Genomic DNA, 13,079 nt, shown 5'->3' on the forward strand with positions numbered 1-13,079 from the left:
TGTTTTGCCTGGGCTCCTACATTAATCCAAACAATAAGGGCCTTTAAAGCATTCATAAATAACCTGCTGCTGCTGGCACCTAGGAGCCAAGTGCAGCAATGTTAAGCAACAACAAATTTCATAGTTCAAGAGGCACAGTTAAGGAAAAAGGTTGCTCAGAAAATCACTCTCATTTAGCACAAAGATCCTTAAAAATTGCATGAAATCAGTCAAGTAACTATAGAAACCAATTTCTTCAGCTCTGTATCACACGTCTCACACCTCAATTGTCTTTATTATCGTCTGCTGTCAGATCCTTAATCAGAAATGTGAACAGGCTTGATGATTTATTCAGCAGGGACAAGAATCTGTAGGTCAAGTGAAAAATTTCACACACACATACACACGCACACACATCTTCAACCTTAGGTACTTTCATTTCATTCTGTTCCCAGTAGCTCTGGGGGCAACTCCAGTGAGATCCAATATTAAGGCTCAATTAAAATAAGCTCCAATTAGTGGAGCTTTTTTCTCTCAGGCTAGAAAAGTCAGGAAATGGATATTGGGAAATGTAAAAAGTCAGCTACTGAGAGGAGGCTGCAGACATAAATGAACTTATTTGTTGATTTCTACAGTTGCTATGCAGAGGCCTCTGGGAGTAAAAGCTTAACCAGTCTAAGCTATAAACTAAAACCCCTGCAGCTAAACATGAACTGTGTGAAACAAGGGCTCCATTCCAGAACAGAAAACTGCTGGGCCCAGAAAATTAAAAGCCAGAGGCGTTTTCCATTTAAAACTAAATCCCAGTACCGCCTCCCAGCCAAAGAATTATAAGCAGTATCAGATTTACAAAACGAACAATTACCCTGGAAAAATGTAGCCTATTGTACAGTCCCAGATGCTAAATCTCAAAGTTTCTTTTTTTTTTTTTTTTCTAATCCCACATTATATTCCTACCAAGTGTACTGCTGCAGTTTACAAAGGACTGCTTCGAGACAGGACTGAAACTGCAAAAATAAAATGTTAAAAAAAGAGAGCTCATAATTCATTGACCTCATTTGAAGCACTGCCCTTGCCTGTGGCAGTTCCTGTCCTTCCCCAAGGCCTCTGCAAATGGTATGCAGCAGCAAAATAAACCCTGACCTAATTGCCAGGACAGGGCTGCCAACCTCCTCTCAACACACAAAGGCAAGCATGGTAACTGGAAACTCTTACCTCTTTTGCTTTCTGCTTTAACCGCAGTTGCTCTGGATCTTCTTTATTGGAACGGCTCTGCCAAAGGAAGAAGAAAAAGATTGAATAGAAATTACTGGTGTCCAAACACCATCCTATCTGTTGAATATTTAATAAATGACAGTTTTCTCTGGTGATTGAAAGATTTAGCTCCAGGGGTGAATGCCTCAATCCAGACGGGCTTCCATCCCCCTCCATGCACATACGTGCACACCCCTCCTCAACTGGGCCGGCTGCCTCTGCTCTAGCCAGAGGCAAGATTAAGCTGAAAATGATGCTAACACTGTCAGTCAGGTCCAGTCTAGGCATGATGTTGTTCATGTCTGCAGCAGACACTTAAAAAAGGACAGGAAGTATAGGAAAGAAAGGAGTTCTATTCATGCAAGCACAACACTGTTCCTTCAACCCAAGCGGCTCCAGAATTCAGCCTGAAACAAAACCAAAAGAAAAGAATAAACAGAAGATGGTCAAGTCACAGCTGATGAAACAACATCTACTGTCGTAGCTTTTTTTTTCCCCTCCTCTTCCTGAGGGGAAGGAAGAGAGAAGAAACTTATTCTGTACTAGCAACAGCTCCACCAGGGGTTCATGGATCCTGTGGTACCAGCTCCAAGGCTAACCCTCTGAACTTGACTACAGAAAACAAATACACCTGCAAAGGTGGTGGATCTCACCAGGCTTCTGTTTCAGAGGCAAAAAGAGATACAGGAATGACATTTATAGATTTTTACTTAATTTTGACCAGTAGAAATAATCTCAAAAGAGCAGTTCACCCCACCACACATTTCAAAGAACTCCTGTGGACTTTTAAAAAAATGTAAATAGGTTAAATCCTTTTTTGTATAGCCTCAATTGTCCTAAACATTATAGATTTACAGTGACAGAATTAATGGTTACTATACTTAAAGCAGAAGTAGGAGAAATCTGAAGATGCTCACCAATCTAGAGGATATGACTACTTCCTTGGAAACCTAGAGTCTTACCTTGGCTGCTCGAAGTAACATTTCACGTTCCTCTTCATCTTTTCTCTGCTTTTCCAGGTGATCGAGCTTCTCAAGAAATCTCAGTTGTGCTCTGGTGTCACTACATACAATGTACTTATCACTTCCCTGGAAAAACAACTTTGTTATAGACAACCTTGAGCTGATAAACCTAATGGGAACAACCTGAGAAGAACAACACTATTTTTCAAGGCTGAAAAGTGTGGGCTGTTTTATCAAGACTTCAGGTAGTAGGTAGTGATCTACACATCTCCTCTCCACTGAAGTATGTTTCCAGGTGACTGTGAATAGTAAGAGGTTATTGAACAAGTGACATTAACAGCATCCAGTCTATATCGACTATAATAATAGAAGTCTTCCCTAACCTTAGACTAAAGACTAAAGAAATTTTGTTTTAAAACATCAACTTACTATCCAGTAAACACGTTAGGAAAAGAAAAAGGAATTGTAAAGCAGCAGGACATAATCTCTTTTTTCCTTTTCAGAGAAAAATAATTAGAATTTGATATTATAAGTTTCTAGTGATTTGTGTTCCAGTTTCAGTCATTTAATGCAGAAGCTAAAACAAGCATCACCTGGGATTTCCAAAAAGATGATTTATGTATTGGAGGGGTGGTCTAGAACCAGTTATAATGAGTCTTAGGGGTGAAGAAGGTGAAATATATTATATAAGGTTTATTATAGCTTTAAGAATACATATTTTTGCCTCAGTGAATCTTTCAAGTCCCAGGATAGCTTATGTTGAAAAGTAACCTAGGGAAGTCATCTGGTCCAGCCACCTGTACAAAGCTGGACCAGTGAATACTAATGATTAGTTTTAGTCCAAGAATCACTGGACACACAGGCATTGAAACAGGACTGAGGTCCTTTTGGTCTCAAGAATATCAATCAGTAGTTTATGTTTTATTTTTGCCCCCACTGGAAAGCGTGAGTTGACATTTACTTTAGCTCAGAAAGGCAGAGAAAGGAAAGATCCCAAACATTGTCAACTGGCAATGAAAAGCTTGGTTTTACTATTCTGCTCTTCCCAAGACAGACTTCTTCAGCCATGCGTTGGCCAGATGGCAATTAGGCAACACAAGACAAGGAGCCCATTATAGATGAGGCATGTCTGTGCCACCTGTTTGTACCACTTTTTAGTACACGTCCTACAGCTGCCTTCTTTCTCTGTTACTTTGTGAACTTGTTTTATTTTTTTCTTGAGAAACTTATCCTCAAGCATTTATCAGCCAAACCACTATGCACTTCCGGTGACTCTTCGTTCTATCTCACACCAGGCTCACATTGTAATGAAACAATTCTGACATACAACTATTCTAAAAGAAGCACAGGATATTTTACAGCTGTATTTTAGGCAAGGTTGTATGTTAAGTATATGGACTACCCATGACTTCAGTTACTCAGCTTTTAGTTTTCAAGGATAAGACACTCAGACTCTTCTTCTCACACCCAGCTGTGCACTATGAAAAGACAGAAGGAAAGTAAAAGTTTTTTTGTGGAGCACTGTTGTCTTCTGATCTGAATTGTCACAACTGAGTCAGAGCATGAAATCAATCCCTTTTCTGGTATTACGTTTGGTCCTTTTCAATGAGCCACCTCATTGTCATGTATTACCAACTGTGGCTCAAAACACACCATATGCTGCAACAGAGACCTTCTCAAGCAGCATCTGTGGCTCTGCAAAGAAGTCCAACAAACCTTTTCCCCTCCACTTCTGTCACTGCTCAAGTCTTTTTTAACTGCTCCCCACAAAGCATAAGCTATTTCTGAGTCATTCTCAGTACATCAGTACAACTTGTTTTGAAGCAGCAGTTTATAATAATCCACCACCATGCCACAATCCTTTTAAAAGGACAAATAAGAAAGCTGTAGTACCAGAAGATTATTTTTTCCAAAGTTTAGAAGTGTTTCGCTTTGGAATAGCCAGATATTTACACATTTTAAAACAAATCCATGACCCTATACCAACCACCAATGCAAATGTCTCAAGCAGAAGCTCCTCAATGCACTACCATGAGCTTATATGGGACAAGAAATAGGTGCATACGTAACAGTATTTCAGCTCATCACCTTTTAAGATAGCTTATTTCAGGAATTTTTAAAGAGGAACACCTGCAGTTATATTTTGTCCTACTCAATTAACTTCTCTGTGGTCATTTAGCAGGGAATTGCTCAGACAGAAAACATTACATTGTAGCCCTGTTCATGACTTGTAGCCAGTGCTCTTATGATGAAGCATTATCACCCACATCCCATGGCCCTACAGGTAATGCAGTTTAGTGCTGTGGCATTTCAGTGCCACTGCATGAAGGGAAAATGTGTTCATGGTGCATCATTTATAGCTCAGCACCACACCATGCCTCTCAGAGCCATGAGCTCAGGGGCTCCAAACACAGGAGCATGGCAGCTGATCATGATTATGAATCCACATAAAAACCTTTTCCCTTTATGGTCTTCCAAAGACTATACAAGCACTGCAACAAGAGCTGCATCACAGAGAGCAGCTCCCAACCATCTGAAAGGCTATTCCTAATTCACATAAAGAGACCACCATCATAGCTTTATCCCAATTAAGTCAGTGGCTTCCAAATATAATTTCTTAAATTTAACAAAAAAAGGACTACAGTTGACAAGTCTACATGATGGCACAGCATGAAGCTTTTACCCTGCCAATTCACTTTCCCTGCAGGGCTATCTGTCAGATGAAAGCTGCTAGGCATGAGCTGAGCAGACTGGGAAGAAGAGTTTCCTATGATCCCATCAATTACTGGCCTTTTTACACCAACTCCTACCCTAACAATAGTTACTTTGGTTTCACCACAACTAGCCCTATTACTGTATTTCTGTAATGAAGAGAGCCCAGTACAAAGCCCCTTATGGAGCAACCACCCAACCCTCCTGGAAAGACTCTGGGAATTTATCTGACATAGATGTAGCCCACATTGTGCAAGGGTACCAATCAAAAGCCATGAGGGAAAGGAGAACGGGGGTAATCACCAGGGCAGATGGAATACAGGGCTGTATAAATACCTCTATTAATACATAACAGGACTCCAGCATCCTGCAGTGTTCTCTTCTTGAACTTAAGATTTCTAAAAGCCTGTCAGCATCCCTCACAATAACATTGCTCACAAAGGTAATCCTGTAGGACACCCCTCTGTCACGTAATACCATCTTCCTAACAAAAGAGGGTATCTGTGCCTCTAAGATTACTTGTGCCCGTTACTTTTGATTTTTTTGTTTGTTTTGCTTTTGAGGAAAGAGGAAAAGAAAGCCAGCTTATTGCAATCTCATAATCTTATCATTGCTTCTGGCAATTCAATCAGACAAAAACCTGTTTTTCTATTGCTTTAGTTCAATGAGAAAGAAACTAGGCCTATCCGGCCTACTGTCCAAAACCATTTCCTTCTGCTCTTGGTGTCTGCAAGACACCATGTCCTACTGGTTACTCTGGACTTCAGCTTTCTCCTCACTTTTGCTCACAAGCTCAATTGTACCTCCCACTTCGGAGAAAACAACATACAACAAGTGCAGATTTCTGAAGTATTTTCATTCAAAACTTTGTGCCTGTCCTGTCTTGATTTTCTTTTCTATAACATCTCCTTCTGGCAAGGAACAGAATACTCCTGCTGCTCCAGAAAATACCATAAATACTCAGAAGTTTCCAAATGGTTGCTCCTCTTTACTATTGCTGCTCCAGTGCTGAAAAGCCTATAAAGAGTGTTCAGTACAAAAATAAATCCTATCAGTTGGATGCTCTTCTAAATTTCATTAAACATAAAGTTCTTGCAAAAATACTCAACCTGAATAAACAGGAAACTATGAGTTGATGGACACATTTGCTTCTCAATTCTTTTTTTCCTAGAACAGCTTCACATTGTAAGCAAGGATTAGCATCTTGCTATTGAATGACAAAAGAAAAAAGAAAGAGCTAGTTTGGCCAGTAAATTATCACTTCCCATTTGCACCATACAAGCATCTTAAGGGATACTAGCTCACTGGGACACAATATATATTGAATGAAGCTAAAAAAAGATTTAAGATGAAAAAAAAAATCTTAAGATGAAAAGGGCCTCTGCCTTCATGAAGCATTTTCTAAAAGTAAAATAATCAATTCCTTTTCCCAAGGCTTTTTACTGAGCCAATACTGGCTGCAATTCCACCAATACTATATGCATAAGGAAAACACAAGACCCTAAATCAACCCACCATCAAGAGCATTCAAAATTAGCTTTCCATTTACCATTAAAGAGACTTTGTATAACAGCCACCACTGCTAAGGAAGAGAAGAAACACATTCATTTAGTCTTGGGTTTTAAGAGTACCTGTCCAACAATCAAAGGGAACAGTTACATGCTGGGCTAGACATAGCTAAAACCAGCCTTTGGTAGATACTGAGAACACAAATGTTGCCTGTAATGTGCCCACACTTGGAAGGAGGTTTACCTTCAAGGCTGCAAAGCAGGAAAACTTTGTGCAAAACTTACTAATGATTTCCTTTACCTTGTGGGTTGATACTCTGTGCTGAGCAATTACAGTTAGTTTTTCTAGGAGTCCTCGTAATCTCTCCTGTGTAGCGTGGGAGATGAAGTTCACAACATCAGAGTTAAGTTCCATAATGTCATGCCTTTTACCTGTGGAAGCAGAGAAAATCCATTACGTGTTTTAGTAGTAGCTGATAATTGAAATAATTAGCACAGCAGGTATTCTGTTCCCCCTGGAAGTCATACCCATTATGAATAAAGGTTTGGAGATTATGATTTTCCTGGTAAAGTCACAACTTCAAAGATCTTAGACATTACATTAATAAAACTTAGCCTGGAGCTTCAGAAAATATAGACATTGTTTCACTTAGCCTCCAGAACCACTCTCCTTGCAAGGTCATTTATAGGACAAAGTTAATAAGAACACAAATCAAGCTTCATGTTCAGGGAGGGGGAGAAGCGGTAGCTGTAGAAATTAGTGCCATATTCTGTTAATTCCAGTAATTAAAAAAATACAGAATTACATTTTGCCCTGTTTGACACCGTGCTTGTTAACAACTCATGACATTTATTTGACGAGCAGGAATGGGTTTAGCAGCGCACTGCAGGCGCACGAGACCCTCCGAACTGCCTTGACTGACCGAGACGGGGCAGACCGACCCGACCGACGCACAGCAGCCGCTCGGACAGCGCGGATTCCATCCTGCCGCCACCTTCAACCTTTCCTCTCGGGCTGCCGCCGCATCTCCGCGGCTCAGCAGCTGTGACCGAGGCTGCTGACAGCTCCAGGCAAGGCTGTGCTGGCCCTGCACCCAGAGCTGGGCATCACCTCTGCGACCTTCCCGCGGCTGCAGGCTGCCGACAGAGAAGCCTTGCCATGGCTGACAGCATCCATCACTCAGCGCGGCTCCAGAGACACCTGGGCGGCAGCGGCGTTTCCCTGGTAGGCACGGCAGGCAGCAGTTCCACATGCCTCATACGTTGTACCTGTCAGAAGCACTTTTCCTTGCCCTACGCTGCATTTACAGCAGCTGTAATGCTTTATGATGCAATATACAGCACGCCTTCAAAGCCCATTTCAGTATTTACTGCCAAGTGAAGTGTTAAGAATGGATAAACAGCGCACTGTAAAAAAACTAATCACCTATTTCATTTGCTTTTGCTACTGTAACTAAAAATGAATGACAATCTCACAAGGCGGGGAGAACCTATAATGTTGTCCCAGATACAATCAACCATAATCAACTCTGTTTGATCAGTAAGCACTGGCCTGTAACTTAACTGACTGCAAAGCTCATTTTGCTCAAGTACTTTTCAATATTTCTTCTGCAGCTTCTCACTAGACTATCAGATTACTGAAACACCAACTTAAAGACGAAATAAAATCCCCCCAAACCTCAAGACCTCCCTACACACATGCACGCACATATTTCTTAATCCAAAGATGGCTCAGTTAAAAAAAAAAAAAAAAAAGTTAACCTTCTGAATTGCTCTACTCCCTGGCAGCATTCCTTTCCTTGCAAACAAGCACTCATAATTTATGACATGAATTACCCACATTGCTATTATTATTGTTATTATTAATTTGGAACAACTACCATTCTAGTTATGAAACAGTCAGGTTTCTATTTCCCATCTTTCAATACCTTGTCTTTACATCCACAACCAGCAAATTATTCTAGAAATACTCTCTCTGTTTTTGCAGAGCTCTTTATTTTTCCTTATACCCACTTATTCCCATGAATGACTGGTTAATCTTCTACTGAACTTTGAGAACATCTTCTAGGCACCAGGTCTGATGTGCATTTTCCCTTTGCCACTAGTAACACAGCATTTCTTATGCCCCTTACAGCTCGAGATGACACATCTGGCTGACCAGGGCAGGAGCACCAAGGTCACAGGTAGCACTTGCAGGTTATGTGCTTGTCACAGGCTAGCTGCTCTCTCTGGTCTAAGAACCAGTAGTATGTGGAAACAGAAAGACTGTTAACACATGGTTAAGCCACTGTGACAGAATTGTGACTGCATATTCAGGCTTTCCTGGATACTCAGCTGTAAAACTCAAGTGTTTCAGTACAGCAAGTAGCAAGCAGAGGGCATAAGCAAGGAGCAACATGCATTGAGTTTGCTGTCAACAGCAGTGGGACCAGCCAGTGTGCTGCTACACAGCTGCATGCTCCCTGCTCTGACATAATACAACATTATTAAGCAACACATGTTATTTTTGCTCAAAAGATAATAGCTGAAATTATATCTACACTAGAAACTTCCTGTAACATTCAATGTACATTCCACAGTATTATTCATTATACATACAAACTGCTCCAACATCTCTTTTTCCACGGAGGGAGTCATACACAAAGCTCTGCTCTGTGTGTATCGGAAGTTTGAAACTTCTTCCTAATGTTACTCAATAGAGTACATATTCCTGAACCAGCTCAGGAATGCAAAAATAGTTAGAGAAATCAGTGTAATGCACCAAGTTAGAAGCTGCTGAGACAAAAGCAGATTTAAGTGTTTTGACACCAGCACCTTTATTGTTGTTAAGTGTTACATTAGGTTTAAGAGTAAAAAAGTTGATCACTTCTCACATGTTAAAGTGACATCAGTTGTTTTTTTTCTGGTTGTACTTCAGACTGTTTCCATGTAAAAAAAACCTTAAAGGACAGTTGCTTCCTAGAAGGGGAAGTGAAAACTCATTATTGTTTCGTAGAAACACATGAGATGAACTGAGATGGCAGATCTTAACAGTTCCAGGTCCTTCTTCAAAGACTGGAGCCTGGCTGATGAAAGAGGCAAGGAAACACTACATCCATGCATATCTGCTATGTGTGTTTTGTTCTCACCTATGTTCATGATCTTACTCTGAAGAGCTTCCAAAGACAGAAATGGTTCATCTGTGCAAGAGTGAATCACTGTGCCAATGAGCTCAGAGTTTGTTGCCAAAATATAGGCATTCTCCTCGCTGAGATTAACCCCAGCCATAGAAGTCACATCATTTAGGTCATCTTCATCTCTACAAAAGAGAATACCAACACTTTAAACTTTGTTCAGAATAGACAAAGAAAAAATCTCAACTATCAACAAGCAGCCACATTAACATATCCTGCATACAATAGATGTTCAGTGTGGGTGTGGATAGGGAGCTCCTAAAAGCTCTCACACTTCTTCAAGGTGCCTCTGAAACATTAATTTGGCTAATGCCTCAGTTGCTAGGCATGCAAATCCTTTATATGAAACTGAAATTTTGAGCCAGCTTGGAAAACTAGGACTGAGTTAAACCCAGATTAAAAGTTCCCACAAGCCCTAACCCTGCACCACCACTCTTGCAGCCTGAAATTTGTTCAAAAATTAATTCACCAGGTAGAACCAAGTGTGGATTGAAGTTGAATGTTGATTCACTGGACTATAAACAACCCATTTTCTAACCAAGATGTACATCTTGCAAACTGAGGCTTAAAGCACAGGCTTATTAGCACAGACATGATCTTCAGTTTTCTTTAGCGAGTTCCCTTAAAACACAGGATACAAACACTCCTTGATTACTTACTAAAAACAGTCCAGACATTGTACTTTGAATCAGTCCTACCATACTTGTGTATATAGCAGGGAAGATGCCACAGCTTCTGAAGCACATGCCAGAGCTCTAGCTGGTAACACTATTAGCTGGATTCTCATGTAGCAGCTTTGGACTATGTGTTCAAAATGAAAACTCAATTAGGGTGAACATCACTCAGACTAGCTATAGTAGCCAGTGTGCTTCAGCCTATGGTTTTTTTTTGGAGATCATTTAAGTTAAAATACTGAATGAATCTTACATTGAAAATGTTTTTGCACTACTCTGGCAGTGAAACAATCCAAGCTTTTATCAAATGAGTTCAGACCATAAAGAGAAAGCATTTTTACTTCACAATGTGACAAAGGACCTAATGGTGCCTTCAGGGATTCAGGACCAATCCAAAACAGACATCCATAGTATTAGGACAGATAAGTAAAATCACTCAATCTGAACATCTTTTTATTTGGAAAGCACAGAAAACAAACCCCCTCTTGGAAAGTATTCTCCAGCAAGGTTTGATAAAGTTCACCTTCAGAAAACAATGCGTGGCCTCAATAACTCTTGAACAAGGGGTTAGCCAGAAATCTGTCGTTCTAAGGTGAAATGATATTTCTTGGAGGCTATCCTTTGACTGACTAGAGGCAGAAGCTAAAGTTATTAGAACATGAGTTGGCATTGAGGTTAAGCAATACTCGAAAGACAAAAGAAAATGTTAGGATATTTTTCTTAGAACTATAGATGCATTTTTTCCTTTGGGTTTCAGTGCACAAACCAGTGTGCCATTTCTATGGCACAATTCTTCTGCAAACTTCCAGTGAGAGACCTGGCCAGAAAAGGAGTCTAGCCTTGAGTCCAGCCTTCTTCTGTCACTCCTTCCATTTGTGTGCCCTCATTGCTAGCAGGTCCTATGTGTGTATGTTCAGGGAAAAGGAGACTCAATCGATTCTCAAACCAGCTCCAGCTCTTTAGGTCTAACTACACACAATAGCTTCCCAACCAGGCTTGTGCCCCAAATCCATCATGCTAAGGAAAGCGTTAAATTCCAGGACTGTCAGAACAGTTAGATGTCCACAGTTACAATTTAAAGCTGAAGCCAACAGTGCCAGAACAGCTTCCCTCTTCCTACCCCTTCTCAACCAGCAGCTGAACAGCTCCAAGTGTATGCTCAGGCTCTATCAGCCTAACAGACTCTGAACTTTCAACAAGCGTGTCAATGAATCTTCATGGGATGATAATTGAGTGCTAACTGATCTTCACAAGTACATTCCAGTTTCCTCTTCTTAGTGACCACTAGAGAGAAATCTTTGCTGATGGCAGAGACAAGAATCCCACTGAAGCACAGCGACTGCCACAGATCTGCTGACAAAATCAGCACAACCAGCACCAGGAACACACATCACAAGCTCTCGGTGCTGGAACCTGACATTACTCCAGTGGAACTGTTTATGGAATCCCAGGAAGGATGCTTGCATCCCAGGTACAACATGCAGTTTCAGGAAATAATTTCTGCTTTTAATCTGGCCACATACTGAAAACACTCAAGCAAAGAATAGATAAACTTCTATCAATTTTTCTACATACAAAAGTTTCATTTCTTTATAACCTGCCTTTACCAGGTTACTATTTTCTTGATTATTTCCATGCACACAGTCTCTCTAGCGTGTACAAGCATACAAGAGTTTATATGCAAGCAGACCTGTACTGTTCTTCAGTACTAATTCTAACTTTTTCACTGTGAGACATAAGTTTGCATTAAGTCAAGCTTTGATTAAATATATGAAAACACCGCTGCACTTATTTTACTTAACCCAAAGAAATTGCCACTATATTCCTTAGAAAAGTGCTCACTAAAGATTAATGGAAGTTTCAGAAGCCATGGTAAATTCATACTTTTTACTACTCTTTTTTCTTTATTCAAACAAACTTCAATCATTTTAAGTAAGGGACCCTGTACTTTGAGTAAGCTGTTGAAATCATTCTACAAAGGTGATAAATTCAAAATATTAGAGTGTACACAAAGCTGTTTCTGATGGATACTGACTTGCTTTCACTTTCAGCAATCCCGCTCATAAAGCCCCTTTTCTGCACCACTTGCTTTAATGCTCTTTACATTTGATCGTGTCACATTTAGAAATGACCAGGAAAAACTCACCCAGCTGTTACAAGCCTCCAGTGATTTAAGCTTACTAGGACAAGGTGGAAAGCAGAACTCGGGAGTTCTGAGCGATACACCGCACAAAGTCAGGTTTGACATTTCTACTGGATATTCACTGCAAAAGAAGCCCAAGCAATGCAGACACACCTCACATCTTTGAATTTGCCTGCTGCCTGAAAAGTGAGTCTGGGGCACCCTCTGGTGTCTGACGACTGCACCTGTCTTCTGAATCCCTTTATCTTTACTCCATTTTATCCAAGAGTCAAAGAGAAAACTAGAAAGACACACTGAACCCAAACCTCTGTGCACCATCCCCGATAACTACCCAGGCCAGAACAATTCCAGCCAAGCCAGAAATTAGCATGTGCTTTGGAGAACAACTCTATTAAAGAGAATAAATTCAAAATGAATATTTGAAGATGAAATATGCAATTTATTTTTTTCCAGAGTACTCTAGCATATACTCTACAGAAACGTGTAGATTAGTTAACAAAAATTTTGATTTTTTAAAAACAGACTATTTCTTTACATGACACGGTGCAATGTCCATTAGCTGAAACAAGATCTAGACGGTTGGAATGCTTTGTGTTTTGTTGTGGTTTTTTCTGTTTGTTTGCTTGGAAGGGCAGGAAATCACCATTCTTTCTACTGCTTATCTTGAGCTACCT

General features: G+C 40.3%; 1 protein-coding gene across 1 annotated transcript in view; it reads right to left on the reverse strand.

Annotated features, from left to right (window-relative positions):
- TAF4B (TATA-box binding protein associated factor 4b) overlaps window positions 1-13,079 on the reverse strand; it is a 70,418-nt gene that overhangs the window by 23,529 nt on the left and 33,810 nt on the right. Inside the window, exons 10-13 of the mRNA XM_031504021.2 lie at window positions 9,544-9,713; window positions 6,717-6,847; window positions 2,196-2,321; window positions 1,195-1,251 (exon numbers count right to left, since the gene is read on the reverse strand). Of these exons, the coding sequence (XP_031359881.2) occupies window positions 1,195-1,251; window positions 2,196-2,321; window positions 6,717-6,847; window positions 9,544-9,713 (484 nt within the window). The remainder of the gene's footprint in view (window positions 1-1,194; window positions 1,252-2,195; window positions 2,322-6,716; window positions 6,848-9,543; window positions 9,714-13,079) is intronic.

The sequence above is a fragment of the Lonchura striata genome, chromosome 1, assembly GCF_046129695.1.
Source record: "Lonchura striata isolate bLonStr1 chromosome 1, bLonStr1.mat, whole genome shotgun sequence".
Classification (NCBI taxonomy): Eukaryota; Metazoa; Chordata; class Aves; order Passeriformes; family Estrildidae; genus Lonchura; species Lonchura striata.